General features: G+C 37.0%; 1 protein-coding gene across 9 annotated transcripts; it reads right to left on the reverse strand.

Moving 5' to 3' along the window:
- Nucleotides 1–73: 73 nt before the first annotated feature.
- LOC105394207 (clumping factor A) lies at nucleotides 74–23,229 on the reverse strand. Of its 9 annotated transcripts, XM_048626381.1 has the most exons (33): nucleotides 23,014–23,229; nucleotides 22,421–22,471; nucleotides 22,246–22,302; nucleotides 21,639–21,692; nucleotides 21,467–21,520; nucleotides 21,303–21,356; nucleotides 21,139–21,192; nucleotides 20,975–21,028; nucleotides 20,803–20,856; nucleotides 20,631–20,684; nucleotides 20,466–20,519; nucleotides 20,295–20,348; nucleotides 20,123–20,176; nucleotides 19,958–20,011; nucleotides 19,787–19,840; nucleotides 19,614–19,667; nucleotides 19,449–19,502; nucleotides 19,278–19,331; nucleotides 19,103–19,156; nucleotides 18,930–18,983; nucleotides 18,343–18,387; nucleotides 15,200–15,253; nucleotides 10,424–10,465; nucleotides 9,786–9,839; nucleotides 9,446–9,499; nucleotides 9,132–9,173; nucleotides 8,668–8,709; nucleotides 4,383–4,436; nucleotides 2,369–2,479; nucleotides 1,558–1,736; nucleotides 1,288–1,426; nucleotides 804–940; nucleotides 74–312 (listed from the first exon to the last, which is right to left on the reverse strand). In XM_048626381.1, the coding sequence occupies exons 3-33, from the start codon at nucleotides 22,253–22,255 to the stop codon at nucleotides 178–180; spliced, it is 2,016 nt and encodes a 671-aa protein (XP_048482338.1). In that variant the 5' UTR covers nucleotides 22,256–22,302; nucleotides 22,421–22,471; nucleotides 23,014–23,229; the 3' UTR covers nucleotides 74–177. The 9 variants fall into 9 exon arrangements, with proteins under 9 accessions (XP_048482338.1, XP_048482344.1, XP_048482343.1 ...); XM_048626387.1 differs by lacking the exons at nucleotides 19,614–19,667; nucleotides 23,014–23,229 and having other exon boundaries at nucleotides 22,421–22,605; XM_048626386.1 differs by lacking the exons at nucleotides 20,295–20,348; nucleotides 23,014–23,229 and having other exon boundaries at nucleotides 22,421–22,604.
- Nucleotides 23,230–23,847: the final 618 nt, after the last annotated feature.

Genomic DNA, 23,847 nt, shown 5'->3' on the forward strand with positions numbered 1-23,847 from the left:
TAGCTAATTACCTAAGTATAACTATTATTAGATCCAACCCCGTAAGTATGTTAATTATGCAATTTTAATTTGAATCAAATTCAATTTCAACCATATTTCAAGCACAGTTTATTTCATTCCATGATCTCCACCAGGTACAATCAAGGAAACATTTACTCATACTACTATCTATTGCAACTACTCCTGTGTCTGGCACGTGTCCACGATCTCGCCCACACTCCGGCGGTTGCACTCCCGGTGGAAGATGAGCTCGATCTTGGCCATGTCCATTTGAGACAGCATCTCCGAAGGTCTTATTTGAAGTTCTGGTACCTGAAAATAAGATTACATACATAATTTATACTACCTAAACTTAACAACAACTAACTAAACATAGCAACAGAACTTTCAAGTGTTAATTTTCCCGTTTATGTCTCAGTCCACGAACAGGCAAGCATCTTGTAGACTGCCTTCCGTCCCCATGGCTTAACGGCCTTAGGCAGGTCACCGGTAGTGGCCGCTTAATGGAGAAGGCCGCACCAGAGGATTATAATAGTGCTCCTCAACAGATTCATATTGTCTAGCTGATAATGATCAACTAGGTTAAGAAACTGATAAGGGTCGACGAACAAACAAAAATATCCACGCAATCGGAACGCTATACAACGAGATAGAGACACGGCTGGCGTACCACGGTACGCGCAGCGCTCTGAAGCTTCAGAAAAACCAAACTGCAGCGCTAACCACGACTCTAGATTGCTTGATAATCCTCGTTTACCCGTTCGTCGACCGTCAAGGTTAAGCAAGATCTGCATGGCGCTCACCAGCGGCATGATGGTGGCTTGTCCGTTGCGGCTGAAGGCTCGGTCGTGGAAGTGCAGGACGCTGAGCGGGTCGTAATCCATCGCGTATTGAGGGCGGTCCTTGCCCGCGTGGTCTATGCGGAACAACTCTCGGTATTCTGTACAAGTAAAACACGCTTTTAATATTATGGGGTGGCTTTTTCAACTACGATAACCCCACTATAGTGACTCAACAGTGTAGTAAATACCTAGTTGATTAATTATATGAGTAACTACCGTAGTATGTACTATCAGTGCATCGGGTGGTGGCCATAAACTTAGAACCGCTTGAATTGTGTCCGTATAATTTAAAAAATCTTATTCCAGCTCTAGCGTTTGTCATAGATGCGTGACACATCTGTCATCTTCGGTAGACTAGTCTTGCTTCGCAATGTATACCTATCAGTCCAGTCATATACTTACCTGACTGTAAGTGTAGAGGTACGAGTATAGAACAATAACTAACCTGGCTGTATGTTGTCCCAGATGATCCTGACATAGTCGTCTCGCCTCGGGTGGGAGACCTCGAAACGCAGGCCCAGACCACGGAGGATTGTTTGCAGGATCTGGCGCCACTTCAGGCAGTCAAACCCGAGAACTAGAAGCTGTGAAGGAGTGGCTCTTTACTATCTGTTCAGGATACGAGTTTGTTGCGAGAGGTGGATTCGTCAGTTGTAAAGAAATCAATGCTGTTGCAAAGTTGCGAAGTTGTGTAAATCCCTGCAGATATACTCACAATCTCGCCGCTGTACTTGACATCGGGTTGGTACACACACTTGCGGGCTCGGTCAGGGTTGTCGAAGTTCAGCCAGGATATGGCCTCGTCGGGCTCGCCCGCCAGCTCACTGAACTTGACGCAAGTCGTCGACTCCAGGTAGTTCATCACACTCTTCACTCGGCGGGAAACCAGCGCGTCTGGAGAGGAAAGGGACACGTAACCCGTTTTCTAAACTACTTGATATATTTATAGTAACTTGTAATTCCCGACGACTTGGTCTCAGACGGCACTCTGACAACAGAGATCCATGGAGCAGTGGATTTAGCCGCTGCAGCGTATAGCCACAGTACTCACAAGGAGAGTCGCCTCGGGGTGGTGAGACCCCTCCCTGATGTCCGGACAGAGGAAAGGGACAGTGAGACAAAGTGGTTTTATAAATCTAGGCCCTTACAGAACATTTATTTACGCACCACGCGTACTTACTTCGTGGCTACAGGGCCAATTTCTCTAAAATATTTGGTATCTGCAACTGTTGTTCAATGGTTGTCTGAAAGGGGGCGCTATTATACGATAATTCGACCGTTCACGTGGTGAAGCAGGCACTCTATGGCATATTAGCGCATAACATTTATAAGTGGTACGAGTTGGGTGATATTTCATCATCATCTTCAGCCGTAGTAGCCCACTGCTGAACATATGCCTCTCCCAGGCAGGGACCGCCACATTATTCTATCCTCGGCCTTCCTCATCCAGCCACCACCGACCATCGGTCTCAGCAGAGCGTCCCATGCTACGTATATTTTGTAAATAGATTCTAAAACATAGTCACCATAAGTATTGGGGTTCAAGTAATAGGGCACCACTCCGAGGCGCCAGAAAACTTCCACTGGTTTGTCCGGTTTAATCTTAGGTTTTGACGCCGTCGAGACTTCATTATTATCTGAAAATTTAGAAATACAGGGTTATTGGTAAGTAGACCTGATCCTTTCAGGAGGTGATAGAGGAAGGCATTTCCAGACGATTGAACCCCATAATAAATTATATATAAATAAATTAATATACTCTATGAATTATACTAATTAATTTTAGTTGTGATTTATTGTGATGTAATTTTAATATTAATTTATTGTGATCTAATTTTAATTTTTAATTAAAATTTTATTTTTAATTTGATTGACATTGTATGTACTATGGATCTTGTTATCTGAAAATAAATGTATTATTATTATTAATGCATTATCCAAAACTTAACCATTTCTAAGATATTTAATATTTAAGTTTTTTTTTTAATTGCCAAAATTTTATGTTTAAAACCAAAAAAAAAAAAAACTATCCATATTTCAATATTTTTTTTTGGTTGTTTTGCAGAACTTAATAAACTAATTAAAATAATCAAATTTGCATTATTTGACTTAAATTACACACAATACCTCATAATAGATAAACATTTTTAAAAAATATTGAGAATGTAAAAACAAATAAGTTAAATTAAAAAAAGAATATCATATGACAATTTTTTGTGCACTTTAGCTTAAAAACATGGTCAACTTATAAGCTTTCAAATAAGATATTTCAATATCAAATAAATTAAGGTATCACGAAGATATGGCCAAAACAATCAGCACAGGCGGACAAAATTCAATAGAAAAACGAACAAGTTTAGCCTAATTTAAAGGTAAAAAGTGTGATTGTTTTCAGTCCTGTTGACTTTAGTATGGAATCCCCTATTAAGTTTTCTCCGCCTTCTCTGGTTGTTTTGGCCATATCTTGGTGATATACCTAAATCGATTTGATATTGAAATATTTTATTTAAAAGCTTATAAGTTAACCATGTTTTTTAGCTTAAGTGCACAAAAAATTGTCATATGACATTCTTTTTAAATTTAACTTATTTGTTTTTATGTTCTGAATATTTTTTTAAAATGTTTATCTATTTGGAGGTTTTGTGTCTAATTTATGTCAAATAATGCAGATTTGATAGTTTTAATTACTTTATTAAGCAGTTACTTCTGCAAAACAATAAAAAAAATGAAATATGGCTAGTTTTTTTTTATTTTCGGTTTTATACATAAAATTTTGGCAATAAATTAAAAAATGCTTAAATATTAAATCATCTTAGAAATGGTTAAGTTTCGGATAATGCATTATAGGGCTCAATCGACTGGAAATTTCGTCCTCTATCACCTCCTGAAAGGATCAGGTCTACTTACCAATAACCCTGTATACTTATGGTCCATACATGTAGTACGTTAATATATTTTTATAATGGTCTGTACTCACTATCGTCATTACTCGATAGTTTTACTCGAAGTCGAGTAAAAATCTACGTGTGGACCGCAAAACTCAGAGCTCGAATTATGACATGGGTTTTAAGCCTCGTATTCACTAGGGCACAAGTTCTGAGACTGTTACAGAACTACGGTGCATGTTCTCAGAACATTTTGGTAACATGTCGTGATACATGTTGCTTGTCCACACCAGCAGTCTCCGCCGACATGTCGCCCGAGGAAGTCGTGGCAGTTAGTGCTGCGTGCTAGAAGTCGCGCACGCGTCCACACTCTGCAACAGCGGTCGCTAGACAGATGTCGCAGGAAGTTCTGTCTCGCGAGCCAAAACATGGAACCTGTTCTGCGACACGTAGATGTCGCTGTATAGTCGCGTGCGACGTCGCAGAACAGAGCGCGACGTCGCGGCGACACGTAGACGACATGTGCCTAGACAGGTTCTGCGACAATTTGTCGCCTAGTGAATACGAGGCTTTACTCGACAGTTAAGCGCGATCAAGTAATGCCGTACTTGCAATCTATCTATTTATATAGTACAAAAGGAAATAGTTTACTTGCCAATATCAGGGTCTTTATCTTCTTCTTGACCAACACCCTCTGACTCTGGTGCACCTAAAACCGTAAACAAGTCTATAAGGTACACAAGAATATTTTGCAAAAAAAGATGGAGAGATATGATGATTAATTCCTCTAACTCCACGAGGAGCATAGGGCCTCCACAGTTCTTCTCCAGACGTTCCTGTCCTGGGCTCTTTCTTTGGCTTCGTCCCAGGAGATTCCGACGGCATTGAGGTCGCTGAGAATTGATCTCCTCCAAGTTATTGAAGGTCGCCCTTTGCGCCGTCTGCCCTGCGGCGAATTCCAATCTAACACCATTTTGGCGATATACCCCTCTGGTCTTCTAATGATGAAGAGATATACATCTATGTATATAGTCTAAACCAAAATTATTATTATGTATAGTTAAGTAATTAGCTCAAACATGTACCTACCAATGTATAAGTACTACCTACGAGTACTTACTATACTACTTATAGACTTAGGACGACAACACGAGTACTTACCGTCAGTACCGTCTGGTAGCTTACTTTCCGCATCGGTTTTTCCTGAAAAAATCAAAGCGGGTATGAAGGGGTAATGTGGGTAAGTAGATTGAAAATATACATTCTACGATAATGAATACAGGGTGATTGGTAAGTCGATGTATTCCTTTAAATGGGTTGTAGACGAAGGCATTTCCAGTCGATTGAACCCCATAATGCATAAGTCAACCATTTCTGAGTTATTAAGGTTTTAAGTTTTTTTATGTTTTTGCCAAAATTTATGTTTAAAAGCAAAATATTTAAAATCTAACCATTTTTTAAATACTTTTTTTATTGTTTTGTATTAATGACACCTTACCTAACTAATTATAATCATTAAATGCGCAATATTTAACTTTGGTAATTATTGTGTTCCAAAAGTGCGGTTCCTGAAAGGCACAGATCTAGGACAAGGTCGCTTCACCGAAATAATGCTTGTCCGATAACACGGTTAGCCGATTGTAATTTTCAATTATGATAGGTAAAACAAAATAATTCTTCACAATCCGGTTCCCCAAAACTACTGTTTGACGACGGTTAATTCGCCGAAAACATGATTGGCCAATAGCTCGTGACAATAGCACTGTTTGACAATGATTGTTTTAAATTGAACGTGTTCAAACACTGTGCCAAATATTTTAGCTGAATAGTTTCACCGAATAGTGTTATAGGAGATTCAATTTGGTGGTTAAACAATTTGACAAACTGTGCAGTCGAAAAACCATTCTATCGTTGAACCTATCGTCATCGAAAAGTACTTTCGACTAACCTTGTTATTGGACAAGCATTATTTCGGTGAAGCAACCTTGTAGTCGATCTCTGCTTTTGAGGAACCGCGCTATCGCAGAACATTCATTAGTAAAAGGTTTGTAGCGACACATGTTATAGTCACGTTTTGCAATGTCAGCTTTCTAGTAACTTCCAGTAGCGATCAATGCGCAGACGCTAGTCGTCTCGCGCCCGTCACTTAGAACACACTTAAGAAAATGTAATTTGGTTCAGTAAATAGTTTGGCCTCAAGAAATCCTGCATTCGTCATTTACCATCAACCCCATAGCCACCTCATTATACCCTAAATTGGTGACCTCCGACAAACTGAACACGCAACCTTCGGAAGAAATTATGGAGTCAGCACGGCGATGACGCGGCGCAGCATGGAACGGCGTGGACGAGACGGCTCCCCCAGCAGGGCCATGGGGTAACAGGCGCAAACATCAAGAAAATCATCTACTGGAAGTGCATCACCCCTTCAGACATTTTGGTTACGCAACGAAGAAGAAATTAGCGTATCGAAGCATCTCAAGTCAGCACCTGGACGAGCGGAACACATAGAAGGTACGATTGCGCGTCCACGACGGCAGGTCAACGGGCGGTAATCGGCGCTTCTGAAGTTAGCGAGTTTGGGCGGTTTCCTCGCTGCGAGGCTGCCGAGCTGGAGCATAGTGGACTGGTCACCCACGCGGAGGCTCACTCGAGGGTCCTCATGGAAGTTCCCGCCAGGATGGACGAGAGGTGCAACGAGAGAAGCTATTTAGATCGGAAATTCACATGGTTCAATCACACACGAAGTCGTATTCGCGGAACCGAGGTAGCCGCGTTCATCTTGCACGGTCAGCGGAATGTGATAAGCGCGTCGCGAGTGAACAAAGTGCTACGTAGTTATACCGAGTGGTTATTGTGTGAGATTTATAAGTTTGATTTGTTAATTTTGTATCAGTATTGAAATGTAATTTTGTGATTTCTGTTTTGTTTGATATTGTACTCGTATGTTTCAAGTTTAAAGCTCCGTAAGAGAGGCTTTTGTAACATAGGTATTACGTATTGTACTTGAAAATTTTTGACAAAAATTTTGAAAAACGGGGGAAGTGATGTAGCGACACATGTTATAGTCACGTTTTGCAATGTCAGCTTTCTAGTAACTTCCAGTAGCGATCAATGCGCAGACGCTAGTCGTCTCGCGCCCGTCACTTAGAACACACTTAAGAAAATGTAATTTGGTTCAGTAAATAGTTTGGCCTCAAGAAATCCTGCATTCGTCATTTACCACAACTCCGTAGTCACCCATCCATAACCCAACAGGTTCGAACTCAACAAAGTCCAGTTATAAGACATTTTACCTTAAAATTGGAACAAAATCTTCTTCGTTTCGCTACTGAGATTTGTCCGCCTATGCGGTTGTTTTGGCTATATCTTGGTCATACCTTAATCGATTTTAGATTGGAATATGTCATTGTAAAGCTTATAAATTGATTATGTTTTTAAGATGTAGTGCCTGAAAAATTGTCAGATTAAATTCTTTTTTAATTTAGCTTTTTTGTTATCAACTTTCGTAACATTTTCTTAATGTTTCATCTATTTTAAAGCACTGTGTCTAAACTAAGATAAATATTGCACAATTAATGATTATAATTAGTTGGCTAAGGTGTCACCAATGCAAAACAATCAAAAAAGGATTAAAAATATTGATAGTTTTTGAAATATTTTACTTTTAAACATACATTTTGGCAAATACCTAAAAAAAACATCCAACTTAAATAACTCAGAAATGGTTGAATTTCGGATAGTGCATTATGGGGTTCAATCAACTGGAAACGCCTTCGTCAACAACCCATTTAAAGGAATACATCGACCTTCCAATCACCCTGTATAATACTGCGAGGGGGTTCGCCGCAAAGATCGGGTGGCCCAAAGAGTGACGACCAAAGGAAAATGTTTGATTCCTTAGGTCAGGAGGAAGCCAAATCACCCCCATGTATGTTAAGCAATTTTTAGTAGTTTAGGAGTTATGATTTTTTTTCCAAATTTTCTACGAAAATCGACCTCAGTGAATTAATTATGTTTTATTATTTTATTGGATAACTATTTTAAAGTATTTTTTATTTTTGCGTCATCCTCTTAAGTTGTTCTTTTAACCATAAAAGTTTCAACTTCCTAGCTGTAATGTAAGTTAGCTATTTTTTTATCGAAAGTTCGAATTTTACGTTCGAGCTAGACTGTTCTGAATTTTCAACTTGAAATTAAAAATTTAAAAAGATATTCTCATGGTCCCTTATTAATTTTAAAAACTCCGCAAGGTTCCAAAATTACAAAAAAATAAAAATAAACTATTGCTTAATGGGGTATTATTTGGAGAAAAAAGCCTTCAAACTTCAAAGGTACCTGGGTGGAAATTACCTAATTAGTAAATTGTTTCAGAAAGTTGAAATATTCCTGTTATGTCATTACTAAGGACTAATTAAGATAGAAAATGTATCAAATTAAAGAGAAAATTAAATTATTTACTTTTTTTTAATTTAAGTTACATTTTTAGTAAAATGTTTTAGTGTGAGTTATAACATTTATGAGATAATTTTAGTATTAATAATAAGTAAATAAACTCTAATAATTATTTTACACATTACTCACAATAAATTTTCAAAATGGCGACCTCCCATAGCAATACACAACCTACATCTACGCAAGAAATTTTCTTTATCTATTTATATAGTAAAAAGGAAATAGTTTACTTGCCAATATCAGGGTCTTTATCTTCTTCTTGACCAACACCCTCTGGCTCTGGTGCATCTAAAACCGTAAACAAGTCTATAAGGTACACAAGAAAATTATGCAAAAAAGACGAAGAGATATACATCTACAGGGTGTCCCAAAAGTCAACGATATGCCTTGGAGGGCTGATATACCAGCTCATGAGTGGCCAGAATATCATAATATGACCTCAGTAAAAAGCTCGATTTTTTTTAGTACTACCTACGAGTACTTACCTTCAGTACCGTCTGGTAGCTTACTTTCCGCATCGGTTTTCGCTGAACAAAACAAAGAGGTTATGAAGGGGTAATGTGGGTAGGTAGATTGAAAATATACATTCTACTATAATGTTTATAATAGTCATATTGACATATCATGCACTCACGACTGTAATCCCCGAAGGGGTAGTCAGAAGTGGCTCACAAAGCGAGCCACCCACTTTTCGCAGCACATTTGTACTCACGTGATAGGTTGCGAATGCGAACCTTATCGCCGTTTTGGGATAAGTAGAATGCACTTAGGATACACATCTAGAATCTAGATGTGCAGGTTTCCTCACGATGTTTTCCATCACCGTAAGAGTACGTGGTAGGTATTATTGTACTTAAACTCCTTAATTAAATAATTAATTAATAGTAAAAACACATAATTATGTACAGATATACATATAATCTATAAGACATTTTTACTAGATACATACCTTGATCTACTTCCGAACAGGATGGTAGCTTATAGGGTTTAGCTAAAAAAATTAAAAGCAGTACTTAGTTAGCTAAGTATAATATTCTAGTCTATGAGTAAATTGAATGAACCTAACACACTGAAAAAATTGACAGAATAGGTAAGAAATGGTTGACTTTGGGAAATGCATTCCAGCTTACGACCTCTGTGAGTTTGAGTAGTATCATCATCAGAAACCTCAGCCCGTAATGGTCTATTGCTGGATATTGGCCTCTCGCCACAAAGAACTATAATGAATCAATACTTTCTCTCAAATTGTAATACCTAACCTACCTGGTTTGTCCGGTTTAATCTTAGGTTTTGACGTCGTCGGGACTTCATTATTATCTGAAAATTTAGAAATATACTTATGTTCCATACATGTACTACGTTAATATGTTTGTATAATGGTCTGTACTCGTACTCACTATCGTCATTACTCGATAGTTTTACTCGAAGTCGAGTAAAAATCTACGTGTGGACCGCAAAACTCACAGCTCGAATTATGACATGGGTTCTACTCGACAGTTAAGCGCGATCGAGTAATACCGTATGTGAGAACAGGCCATAACACACACAAATAAAAACTTGCAATCTATCTATTTATATAGTGAAAAGGAAATAGTTTACTTGCCAATATCAGGGTCTTTATCTTCTTCTTGACCAACACCCTCTGACTCTGGTGCACCTAAAACCGTAAACAAGTCTATAAGATACACAAGAAAATTTTGCAAAAAAGACGAAGAGATATACATCTACAGGGTGTCCCAAAAGTCAACGATATGCCTTGGAGGGCTGATAGAACAGCTCATGAGTGGCCAGAATATCATAATAACCTCAGTAAAAACTCGATAATTTTCGAGATATTGACACTTTTATAAATTTGCTGAAAATCGACACCTTGGATCAGTTTTTTGCGTGCCGCCGGTACAAAAATCCTTTTTGTTAGCATTTGTTTGGTGTTGCATCACCCTGTATAACCCTGCTATTGATCGCAGTCAAACAAAATATCGCGTAATGCTGTATTTGCTTAAATAAATAAACAAAAAATTTAAAAAAAAAATCGAGCTTTTTACTGAGGTCATATTATTATTATGTTATTCTGGCCACTCATGAGCTGGTCTATCAGCCCTCCAAGGCATATCGTTGACTTTTGGGACACCCTGTATGTAGGTATATAGTCTCAAACCAAAGTTATATTATTATGTATAGTTAAGTAATTACCTCAAACATGTACCTACCACTGTATTAGTACTACCTACGAGTACTTACCTTCAGTACCGTCTGGTAGCTTACTTTCCGCATCGGTTTTCGCTGAGCAAAACAAAGAGGGTATGAAGGGGTAATGTGGTAGGTAGATTGAAAATATACATTCTACGATAATGTTTATAATAGTCATGTAGACATATCATGCACTCACGACTGTAATCCCCGAAGGGGTAGTCAGAAGTGGCTCACAAAGGGGTTCCGCTCATCTGGCATAATCTTTATTGACCAAAACTCATTTCGCATAACTCGTATGGTCTAAACTTTTTTGGCCGAACCATCACTTTGCCAAGACTTATGTGGCATAAGGCTCGTTTCGTCTAAAACTCTTTAGGCACAATCTTTAAACACCTAAGTTTCGTTTGCTCAAAGGGGTTCCGCTCATCTGGCATAATCTTTATTGACCAAAACTCATTTCGCATAACTCGTATGGTCTAAACTTTTTTGGCCGAACCATCACTTTGCCAAGACTTATGTGGCATAAGGCTCGTTTCGTCTAAAACTCTTTAGGCACAATCTTTAAACACCTAAGTTTCGTTTGCTCAAATTTATGTTCGTCTATACCTATGTATAATCTTGTTTCTCCTAATGTTATCTTAATAAATAATATATTATTTATGTAGTAAATGTACAAATTGTGGTATTTTTCTCCTACATCCCGAAAATCACGATATTGTATGATCAAAAAATCGAAAGTTAACGACCAATATAATTATTACAAACCCCATGAGATCGAAACCTAATAATAGGTGCGACGACGAGCAAAGCGAGGAGGAGCGTGTAAGGTGCACATGTTCATCAAAACCAAAGCGGAGCGCAGCGAAGCGGAGCGGAGCGTTTTCCAAACAGCGGAAACAATACAAGGCACCAGTTTGTGCTATGTAGGGAGACACTCCGTCAAAGTTAAAGCCAAACGAATATTATTACTTTGTATAAACCTATGCCATAGCATTATTAGGCTATTCAAGATTTGGCCATACCATTATTAGGCTAAACAATGTTATGCGAAATAACTTTTTACTAAACGAGATTTATGCCATACGATTTTCGGCGTAACGAGACTTTGACCAAACGTTACTATGCAATACGAGATTAGGCAAAAAAATCTTATGCCAAAAAAGGTAGAACCCTCACAAAGCGAGCCACCCACTTTTCGCAGCACATTTGTACTCACGTGATAGGTTGCGAACCATATCGCCGTTTTGGGATAAGTACAATGCACTTAGGATACACATCTAGAATCTAGATGTGCAGGTTTCCTCACGATGTTTTCCATCACCGTAAGAGTACGTGGTAGGTATTATTGTACTTGAACTCCTTAATTAAATAATTAATTAATAGTAAAAACACATAATTATGTACAGATATACACCCTCTCCGCCCGCACCCTACCACACCCCCCCGCTACTACCGTCGAGCAAATGTGGATTAGACTAAATGTAAACGGGAAAAAGATAATTATTGGCACAGCTTACAGACCAGATTGGGTAAACGTAGACATATTTTTAGACGCAATGACAGACTCCATAACTTCATTTAAAGACTATGACAGGATCGTTTTATTAAGGGACTTTAACATAGACTTCTCAAAAGATAACTGTGCATCTTTTAGGTCATTAGAAAATTTTCTAAACACACTTAACTTGACACAACACGTACGGGAGCCCACGCATTTTACAGACACCAGCCAGACGACAATTGACCTAATATGTACAGACGCTAGGGTTAGAGATGTAAATGTACTTTACAGGCGAACCTTGGGACGACATGCTTTTGTTACTGTAATACTTGACATTAAAAAGACTAAAGCCAAACCCAGGACTATTACTTACAGACCAATTAAGGATATAGACATTGAACTCTTTAATAAAGACTTAGATTTATTAGACTGGGACAAAATAAACAGACTGGACGATGTCAGTGACATGGTGAGGTGTCTCAATCAATCAATCATAAGTCTCTTTGACCTGCACGCGCCTGAAAAGACAGTCGTAGTGAGAGAGACACCACATCCATGGATCACTGACAATATTAGATTCATGATGCAGTTACGTGACGACGCCTATGACGAATACAGGAAGACTAAAACTGACTCAAAGAGACAATACTACAAAGACTTAAAACATCAAGTCAATGTGGCCTTATATTTTGAAAAAAAAGTGTTCTTTGAACGGAATATTAACAACAACGCTCATGACTCCAAGACATTGTGGAAGAACTTAAAAAAGACTGTACTGCCGACTAAAAATGATAATGACATACCAACACATTTTAATGACCCGGACGAAATTAACAGACATTTTCTAGACGTACCAGGTAACAACGACATATCTTCATCAGACTTAACTTACTTTACAACAAACAGACACTCAGACAAGACATTTGGACTTACGACTGTAACTGCGGAACAAGTTTATAAAGCTGTGAAACGAATAAAAACAGCGGCCAAAGGAATGGACTTGATTTCGATAGACATGGTAGAAATGACATTGACGCGAACTATGGACATCATTGTGACTATAGTTAACAAAAGCATACTGACGAAGACATTTCCCGACGATTGGAAGATTGCTAAAGTTTCCCCTTTCCCTAAAAAGCCGAACCCTTCGCAACTCTCTGACCTGCGGCCGGTTAGTATCCTGCCGTGTATGTCAAAGATAATAGAAAGGGTAGTACATGATCAGCTGTCGCGGTACCTGGAGGCTGCGGGAATACTTCCGAGTTTGCAGTCCGGCTTCCGCAGCGGTCGCAGCACAGCCACAGCGCTGCTAGATGTAGTGGACAATGTGCTTGCGGAGCAGGAGAAAGGTCGGAGTACAATTCTTGTCCTTCTCGACTTCTCCAGGGCCTTCGACTGCTTGAATGTGTCCCTTCTATTATCTAAAATGACGTACTATGGGATCGATGAGGCATCAGTGCAGTGGTTTGGTAGCTATCTATCAAACCGCTCACAGGTTGTTGGTCTACGTAAGGCAGATGCCAGCACCATACTATCCACACCGCGTCCGCTGACCAGAGGAGTCCCTCAGGGCTCAATATTGGGACCCCTGTTATTTATTCTGTACAGTGCTGACATTCTATCGTCGGTGGAACATTGCCGCTATCACCTCTATGCCGATGACCTGCAGCTTTATCTTTCGTGTGATCCTCAAAATATTTTGGAGACCACGCGGGGGATAAATGCTGATCTGGAAAGGGTAGTGCAATGGTCCGAAAAGAATGGCTTGCTGCTAAATCCTGGTAAATCCAAGTTTCTAGTCTTCGGAACAAGTCTCCAGCGAACGAGAACGATTGAGCAACTGTTGGCTACTACTATTCAGGTACGTAATGTGCCAATAGAGCGGGTTGCTCAAGCTAGGAACTTGGGTTTACTAATGGATGGACAGTTGAAATTCGAGGACCATATTGTGGGGGTGGTAAGTAGCTGCTTCTACCGACTCAAGGTATTGTACAGAATACGGGACTACCTCAGTGTCGAAATGCGGATCAAATTGTGTGAGTCATTGGTGTTGTCCAGACTGAACTACTGCGACGTGGTCTACGGTGGGTGCCTCCTCGGTAGATCTGAACGGCTGGTGCAGAGAGTTCAGAATGCGTGTGCGCGCTTCTGCTTCCGTATCCCCCCCAGGACACATGTGACGCCGTATCTGAACAATGCTGATCTGCTCAAAATGGCGGCACGAAGACGATTGCACCTTGCAACGTTGCTGTTTGGTGTGGTCAAGCGCGAAACCCCGAAATACTTGTATGAAAAACTGCAATGGTCGTTCAATTCATACAAGTATAAGGTCCGCTTGTCCGTGCCACCACATCGATCGGCCGCCTTTCGAGGCAGTTTCAGATATGCGGCGTCCAAGTGCTGGAATGACCTACCCCCTCCTTTGAAAAGGCTACATGGTAGGTACATCAACACCTTTAAGTCCCAACTTAAAGGTTATTTGCTGACTGTGCAAAAATCATTAACATGAATTCAGCACTTGACTATAATGTAATCTGTCTTATTTATTGTTATCTATATATAAATGTTTACCTATACATTATACATTCATATTTATACACTGCGGCTTGTTTCTGTTTTTATTTTAATTTATTTACTTATGTTGTATTTTTATGTCTCGATGTCGTTTCCGTGAGTCACGTAAAGGGTCCCTGCTGAAAATCAGCGCTGCAGGTGCATTTATGTACGTGTAGCATATGCTGAGCTCGGGGCCTTTTTGGCGCTGCGCTGATGCACCACCACACAGACTGGCTAGACCGGTAGTTTTTTTTGTTTCTTTTGTATTTTTTGTATATTTCTTTTCCTATATGTTTATTTTTGTTTTGTTTTTTTGTTTTGTGTACTATCTGTGTTTGTGTATATTATGTAAATTGTTTTTTCTGTGTAAGTGGTGTATTCGTGTAGCTCTGAATAAATGTCTTTTCTTTCTTTCTTTCTTTACATAATCTATAACACATTTTTACTAGATACATACCTTTATCTACTTCCGAACAGGATGGTAGCTTATAGGGTTTAGCTAAAAAAATTAAAAGCAGTACTCAGCTAAGTATAATATTCTAGTCTATGAGTAAATTGAATGAACCTAACACACTGAAAAAATTGACAGAATAGGTAAGAAATGGTTGACTTTGGGAAATGCATTCCAGCTTACGACCTCTGTGAGTTTGAGTAGTATCATCATCAGAAACCTCAGCCCGTAATGGTCTATTGCTGGATATTGGCCTCTCGCCACAAAGAACTATAATGAATCAATACTTTCTCTCAAATTGTAATACCTAACCTACCTGGTTTGTCCGGTTTAATCTTAGGTTTTGACGTCGTCGGGACTTCATTATTATCTGAAAATTTAGAAATATACTTATGTTCCATACATGTACTACGTTAATATATTTGTATAATGGTCTGTACTCACTATCGTCATTACTCGATAGTTTTACTCGAAGTCGAGTAAAAATCTACGTGTGGACCGCAAAACTCAGAGCTCGAATTATGACATGGGTTTTACTCGACAGTTAAGCTTAATTATTAATCCTCATTGAAATTGAATCCTCAGCCCGTAAAGGTTATTGCTGGATATTGGCCTCTCGTAAGTAGCGTCACAAAGAACTATAATGAAACAATACTTACTTGTAATTGTAATACCTAATGAGCTATTAGTAACAATTATCAACATTAACGTTATATAGCCAACAATAATTATTGTTTAGTGCACTACTTCTGACTGCACTTGCCACACATAAACCCTGCGTGGTTTAAGCGGCAGGTTTTTGTTGTAAACTTATGTACCTACCTATTAAAATATGTTTTGGAAAATATACAGGGTGGCCCAAAGAGTGACGTCCAAAGGAAAATGTTTGATTCCTTAGGTCAAGGGGTAGCCAAATCACCCCCATGTATGTTCAGCAATTTTTAGTAGTTTAGGAGTTATGATTTTTTTTCCAAATTTTCTACGAAAATCGACCTCAGTGGATTAATTATGTTTTATTATTTTTTGGATAACTTTTTTAAAGCATTTTTTATTTTTGTGTCATCCTCTTTAGTTGTTCTTTTTACCATAAAAGTTTCAGCTTCCTAGCTGTAATGTAAGTTAGTTATTTTTTTATCGAAAGTTCGAATTATATCATCGACCTAGACTGCTCTGAATTTTCTACTTGAAATTAAAAATTGAAAAAGATATTCTCATGGTGCCTTATTTATTTTAAAAACTCCGCAAGGTTCCAAAATTACATAAAAATAAAAATAAACTATTGCTTAATAGGGTATTATTTGCAGAAAAAAGCCTTCAAAGGTACCTGGGTGGAAATTACCTAATTAGTAAATTGTTTCAGAAAGTTGAAATATTCCTGTTATGTCATTACTAAGGACTAATTAAGTTAGAAAATGTATCAAATTAAAGGGAAAATTAAATTATTTACTATTTTTTAAATTTAAGTTACATTTTTGAATGTAAATTTTTAGAAAAATGTTTTAGTCTGAGTAGTAAGTTTTATGAGATAATTTTATTATTTATAATAAGTAAATAAACTCTAATAATTATTTTACACATTTACTCACAATAAATTTTCAAAATGGCGACCTCCCATAGCAATACACAACCTACATCTACGCAAGAAATTTTCTTTAAGTCGCCTATACGCTTCTCTGTTTCATTCAGATGTAACTTTGTGACAGATGTCACATTTTTGAGAAAAGGTACTTTTTTTACATGTTTAACTTTTTGAGAATTGTCATATTTTTTACATTTGTCACTTTTTTGACTTAAAGAAAATTTCTTGCGTAGATGTAGGTGGTGTATTGCTATGGGAGGTCGCCATTTTGAAAATTTATTGTGAGTAAATGTGTAAAATAATTATTAGAGTTTATTTACTTATTATTAATAAAAAAATTATCTCATAAATCTTACTACTCAGACTAAAACATTTTTCTAAGAATTTACATTCAAAAATGTAACGTAAATATAAAAAAAAAGTAAATAATTTAATTTTCCCTTTAATTTGATACATTTTCTAACTTAATTAGTCCTTAGTAATGACATAACAGGAATATTTCAACTTTCTGAAACAATTTACTAATTATGTAATTTCCACCCAGGTACCTTTGAAGGCTTTTTTCTGCAAATAATACCCTATTAAGCAATAGTTTATTTTTATTTTTATGTAATTTTGGAACCTTGCGGAGTTTTCAAAATTAATAAGGCACCATGAGAATATCTTTTTCAATTTTTAAATTCAAGTAGAAAATTCAGAGCAGCCTAGCTCGATGATATAATTCGAACTTTCGATAAAAAAATTACTAACTTACATTACAGCTAGGAAGCTGAAATTTTTATGGTTAAAAGAACAACTTAAGAGGATGACACAAAAATAAAAAATGCTTTAAAAAAGTTATCCAAAAAATAATAAAACATAATTAATCCACTGAGGTCGATTTTCGTAGAAAATTTGGAAAAAAAATCATAACTCCTAAACTACTAAAAATTGCTGAACATACATGGGGGTGATTTGGCTACCCCTTGACCTAAGGAATCAAACATTTTCCTTTGGACGTCACTCTTTGGGCCACCCTGTATGTAATAATTCGCACCCGGAGACTGCTCCATCGGTGAGCATCATCAGAGCCTCTAAAGTCTGTTTTTAATTTCAGATACTAAATTGACAGATTCTGACCATTTCATCAACAGTCGATTGTCCCATCAATAGAAGCATACGTCACTTAATCGCGGGACAATCAACTCTTGATGAACCGTTAAGAATCTGTCAATTTAGTAACTGGGATTAAAAAACAAACTTTAGTAAGTTAGATCAACCGTAAATGATGATGGGCACCAATATATGGAAGCTGGGACCAGAACCAATAGAAATGAGTGATACGTCGTTGAAAAGGTATTTTTTTGCAGAATATGAATAACGAAAGCGCTAGTCTTGATTTACTGTCCAACTAGAATAATCATACCTTCAAGGTAGTTTTTATATTTTATTTCTGTAATTTTAATGTTTTTGTCAGTTTTTCACATTCATTTTTAATTTTTATAACGAAATGATCATATTTCATATAATATTATATTTGTTTATTATCTCAGTAAATAAAACCAGTTGAAAGTAATTTCTCCAATTTCAATAATACGTGTTTACGTGTATTACGCCCTAACTGTCATCAGGAGAGAGAGTGCAATGCCATAGAAAAATACTTCCTTCCGACGAATATATTTCAAAATGGACAACTTATACGGATTTGTCGTCGTAATACTTTTTTGCTTACTTGAAAAGAGCTATCCAACGATGTATGTCTCATCTTTATTGGACATAGGTCCCAAAACGCCCATTGTCATTTCCTTCTTTTACAGAACATTTCAGTTAATGATCTTTTACACACTACGTACTACCTAGGTATTCGAGTATATGTAGTACAAATTAATAACTAATCAAACCTTTATCTGAGTCAGGCAATTTGGCATCGCTTGGACTATCCTTCGCTGAAAATTAAAAATAAACAATCTTTAAGCTCGGTTCAACTCTTTGTGTTATATTAATTGAGAGTTAGAAGGGAAGTAACGTTACTTTGTTACATTTTTAAAATTATGAATGGCAAATTGAGTAATTCTGAAGTGTTAAGCAGGATAGGTATGAATGTACCGGACAGGTACGTGGAGCGGCGGCGGCGGCCGCGGCTGCTGGCGGCGCCGGCCGCGCGCACCCACCTCCTGGGCCGGGCGCCCCTCACGCGCGCTCTGCACACGCTCAACATTATAGCGGAACACATTGACCTGTTTTCCTGTTCTCTCAGTGAATTCACAAGAACAGCATTGTACACGGTATGTTATGTAAGCAGTGATAATATGTCAAAGTCTAAATAGGTATGTAAGTTAATTGGTTAAGTATGCTTTTCTATCGCATTAGGTTAAGCCTGTAATGATAGTTATAAGTGGGAAATAAATAAATAAATAAATAAATCTAGTCTAGTAACCAATCACCATGTCCGACTGTACACAGTATTAACATAACATTTTATAACTACCTTTATCTGAGTCAGTGCAGTAAGGCAATTTGACATTGGTTGGACCATCCTTCGCTGAAAATGAAAAATAAACAAACTTCGGTTCAACTCTTTGTGTTATAATATATATATAGTCTAGTAACCAATCACCCTGTACAACTGTACACAGTATTAACATAACATTTTATAAGTACCTTTATCTGAGTCAGTGCAGTAAGGCAATTTGACATTGGTTGGACCATCCTTCGCTGAAAATGAAAAATAAACAAACTTCGGTTCAACTCTTTGTGTTATAATATATATATATAGTCTAGTAACCAATCACCCTGTACAACTGTACACAGTATTAACATAACATTTTATAAGTACCTTTATCTGAGTCAGTGCAGTAAGGCAATTTGACATTGGTTGGACCATCCTTCGCTGAAAATGAAAAATAAACAAACTTCGGTTCAACTCTTTGTGTTATAATATATATAGTCTGGTAACCAATCACCCTGTACAACTGTACATAGTATTAACATAACATTTTATAAGTACCTTTATCTGAGTCAGTGCAGTAAGGCAATTTGACATTGGTTGGACCATCCTGGGCTGAAAATGAAAAATAAACAAACTTCTGTCAACTCTTTGTGTTCTATCTAGTCCAATAGCCAATCACCCTGTAGAACTGTACATAGTATTAACATAACATTTTATAAGTACCTTTATCTGAGTCAGTGCAGTAAGGCAATTTGACATTGGTTGGACCATCCTGGGCTGAAAATGAAAAATAAACAAACTTCGGTTCAACTCTTTGTGTTATAATATATATATAGTCTAGTAACCAATCACCCTGTACAACTGTACACAGTATTAACATAACATTTTATAAGTACCTTTATCTGAGTCAGTGCAGTAAGGCAATTTGACATTGGTTGGACCATCCTTCGCTGAAAATGAAAAATAAACAAACTTCGGTTCAACTCTTTGTGTTATAATATATATAGTCTGGTAACCAATCACCCTGTACAACTGTACATAGTATTAACATAACATTTTATAAGTACCTTTATCTGAGTCAGTGCAGTAAGGCAATTTGACATTGGTTGGACCATCCTGGGCTGAAAATGAAAAATAAACAAACTTCTGTCAACTCTTTGTGTTCTATCTAGTCCAATAGCCAATCACCCTGTAGAACTGTACATAGTATTAACATAACATTTTATAAGTACCTTTATCTGAGTCAGTGCAGTAAGGCAATTTGACATTGGTTGGACCATCCTTCGCTGAAAACGAAAAATAAACAAACTTTAAGCTCGGTTCAACGCTTTGTGTTCTATCTTGTCTAATAACCAATCATCCTGTACAACTGTACATAGTATTAACATAACATTTTATAACTACCTTTATCTGAGTCAGTGCAGTAAGGCAATTTGACATTGGTTGGACCATCCTGGGCTGAAAATTAAAAATAAACAAACTTCGGTTCAACTCTTTGTGTTATAATATTTATAGTCTAGTAACCAATCACCCTGTACAACTGTACATAGTATTAACATAACATTTTATAAGTACCTTTATCTGAGTCAGTGCAGTAAGGCAATTTGACATTGGTTGGACCATCCTGGGCTGAAAATGAAAAATAAACAAACTTCTGTCAACTCTTTGTGTTCTATCTAGTCCAATAGCCAATCATCCTGTACAACTGTACACAGTATTAACATAACATTTTATAGCTACCTTTATCTGAGTCAGTGCAGTAAGGCAATTTGACATTGGTTGGACCATCCTTCGCTGAAAACGAAAAATAAACAACTTTTAAGCTCGGTTCAACGCTTTGTGTTCTATCTTGTCTAATAACCAATCACCCTGTACAACTGTACATAGTATTAACATAACATTTTATAAGTACCTTTATCTGAGTCAGTGCAGTAAGGCAATTTGACATTGGTTGGACCATCCTTCGCTGAAAACGAAAAATAAACAAACTTTAAGCTCAGTTCAACTCTTTGTGTTCTATGTAGTCTAATAACCAATCATCCTGTACAACTGTACACAGTATTAACATAACATTTTATAGCTACCTTTATCTGAGTCAGTGCAGTAAGGCAATTTGACATTGGTTGGACCATCCTTCGCTGAAAACGAATAATAAACAAACTTTAAGCTCAGTTCAACTCTTTGTGTTCTATCTAGTCTAATAACCAATCATCATGTACATAGTATTAACATAACATTTTAAAACTACCTTTATCTGAGTCAGTGCAGTAAGGCAATTTCACATTGGTTGGACCATCCTGGGCTGAAAATGAAAAATAAACAAACTTCGGTCAACTCTTTGTGTTCTATCTAGTCCATAACCAATCACCCTGTAGAACTGTACATAGTATTAACATAACATTTTATAAGTACCTTTATCTGAGTCAGTGCAGTAAGGCAATTTGACATCGGTTGGACCATCCTTCGCTGAAAATGAAAAATAAACAAACTTTAAGCTCGGTTCAACTCTTTGTGCTATATCTAGTCTAATAACCAATCACCCTGTACATAGTATTAACATAACATTGTATAACTACCTTTATCTGAGTCAGTGCAGTAAGGCAATTTGACATTGGTTGGACCATCCTTCGCTGAAAATGAAAAATAAACAAACTTTAAGCTCGGTTCAACTCTTTGTGTTCTATCTAGTCTAATAACCAATCATCCTGTACAACTGTACATAGTATTAACATAACATTGTATAACTACCTTTATCTGAGTCAGTGCAGTAAGGCAATTTGACATCGGTTGGACCATCCTTCGCTGAAAAGGAAATATTTATAATCGAACTGACAGTTTATTTACATGAGCTTAAACACCCAAAATAAATGATTATTTATTTATTTACAAGAGGACAAGAGGCTTGCAAGCGTATCGTTATAGGTAATTCAAGTTCGCTGCGACTCTTTTGTGTTAGATCTAGTCTAATAACCACAATCAACCTGTACAAGTCTACATAGTACATAATTATATGTACAGGGTTATTGGTAAGTAGACCGGATCCTTTCAGGAGGTGATAGAGGAAGGCATTTCCAGTCGATTGAACCCAATAATGCATTATCCGAAACTTATCAATTTCTAAGATATTTAATATTTTAGGTTTTTTTTAATTTTTTGCCAAAATTTTATACATAAAACCGAAAATAATAAAAAACTAGTTACATTTCAAACCAAAAAAAATATTGAAATGTGCAATAAGACCGCCTTTTTTGTACTATTTTATATATAAGTTGTGAAATTGTTATGTTTTCTTTAATGGTGCAAAATAAAGAGTATTCTATTCTATTCTTTTCTAAAATTATTTACTTGTAAGTACCTTTTTCCATATCGGTGCAGTAAGGAAGCTTACTATCCCCTTTACCATCGGTTTTAGCTGAAACATTTTATAAAATTACTTGGTAAGTACCTAATTACCTAGGTACTTAACTTAGGTACTTACCCATTATGACGCAAATATTTTTTATGTTAAAGAAAACAAAAATATTTCTTACCCTTATCCGATTCTCTACGGTAAACCTGCTTGTTCTTCCTTAATAATTTCTCTGTAACAATATCGTAGGTACGCAAAAAAAAATACTTACTCAATAAAAGGACATTTAACTCATAGTGTTACCAACCAGATATAATATTCTGTAGTTATTTTAATTCAAAATAATGTGAAAACGTTAATAATTAGAAAAATGTACTACATAATACAGGGTGTTGCAAAAAGGGTATAAGCCTAAGCCGAAATCTACATGTGCAGCATAGTATGTCTAAGCCCGAAACTGAAATCAGAATTTCGAAATTCACAATAAAAATATATTATTTCCCATACAAACTATGTTGGTCACGTCACACGTGACATTTTAACTATGGAATATTACTTTTTTTTCGCTAATTTTACAATTCTGATTTCATTTTTGGGCTTAGATATACTTATGTTTCGGCTTAGTAGTAGTACCCTTTTTGCAACACGCCCTGTATACCTACCTATTACGAAAAAGACACCTTATATGAGCGTCGCGCCTTCACCTCATGCCTTTTTGTGTAATTCGCGCCTTAGATGACTTCGTTGCTATTAGAGGTTAGTGTTTTAACTTACTTGTAAGTATGCCATCCGAAAAGCGGGGTGATCTCGATTCAAAAATTGCTGAAAGAGCAGCAAGTATTTAAGCAGTTTCATAAAATTCACTGACTTCAATCATCATCAGCACAGAATCATTGATTTATGCTGGTAGTAGGTATATATTATAATAGGTATAACTACTTATTGAAACACTTTATTGCAGATAATACAAAATTGTACAAAGAACTTTATGATAGTTGCATTTTCTTCCATTTAGCCCCTTCTCCCACTACGTGAATCTCAAGCGACGCGACTGCGACGCAACCCTTTCTCGCATAAGTATACTTATTTGACGAATCAACGACGCCGACGCGACGCGTCAAAGGCCCGATTTTATAGGCGACCATGGGTTGCTTGAAAGTCGTGTAGTGAGAGAAGGGGCTAATGCTTAACATTGAGTACGATCAGGTGCAGAGAAACCTGACCCCCCTCTCATAGTAACAATGTTTCTGAGAGGGGTCAGGGCTTTCTGCCCTTTACTGTACCTATTCGCTGTGGTATTGGGAAGAGAGCGCTGACAGAAGTATTGTTTGTGGTGGGCATTAGCATTTTCCAAGGAACTCATTCAAAGTACCTACCACAACATAATTATGAAGCTGATAAACAAAGTAACATACCATTTTTACTACCATCACTTCCATCCCTTACATAAAATGCACATGTAAATTCGATTGCTACAAACAAAATTAACGGTTTAATATAGAACATAACAAAATTGCCTTGGGTATACTTTAGTGGTAAGTACTTATAACGTTTGCAGACAAACAATACATTACTACACTTTTCCAATTCAAATTGTAGCGACATTTT

The sequence above is a fragment of the Plutella xylostella genome, chromosome 16 (assembly GCF_932276165.1).
Source record: "Plutella xylostella chromosome 16, ilPluXylo3.1, whole genome shotgun sequence".
Taxonomy (NCBI): Eukaryota; Metazoa; Arthropoda; class Insecta; order Lepidoptera; family Plutellidae; genus Plutella; species Plutella xylostella.

Bases quoted from the DNA above. Each gene is read 5' to 3' on its own strand.
- LOC105394207 (XM_048626381.1), bottom strand. The intron at 9,840-10,423 runs GTAAGTACTCGT...TTACGGTTTTAG, and splicing joins GCTACCAGACGGTACTGAAG to GTGCACCAGAGTCAGAGGGT. The intron at 941-1,287 runs GTTAGTTATTGT...TTACTTGTACAG, and splicing joins CTGGGACAACATACAGCCAG to AATACCGAGAGTTGTTCCGC.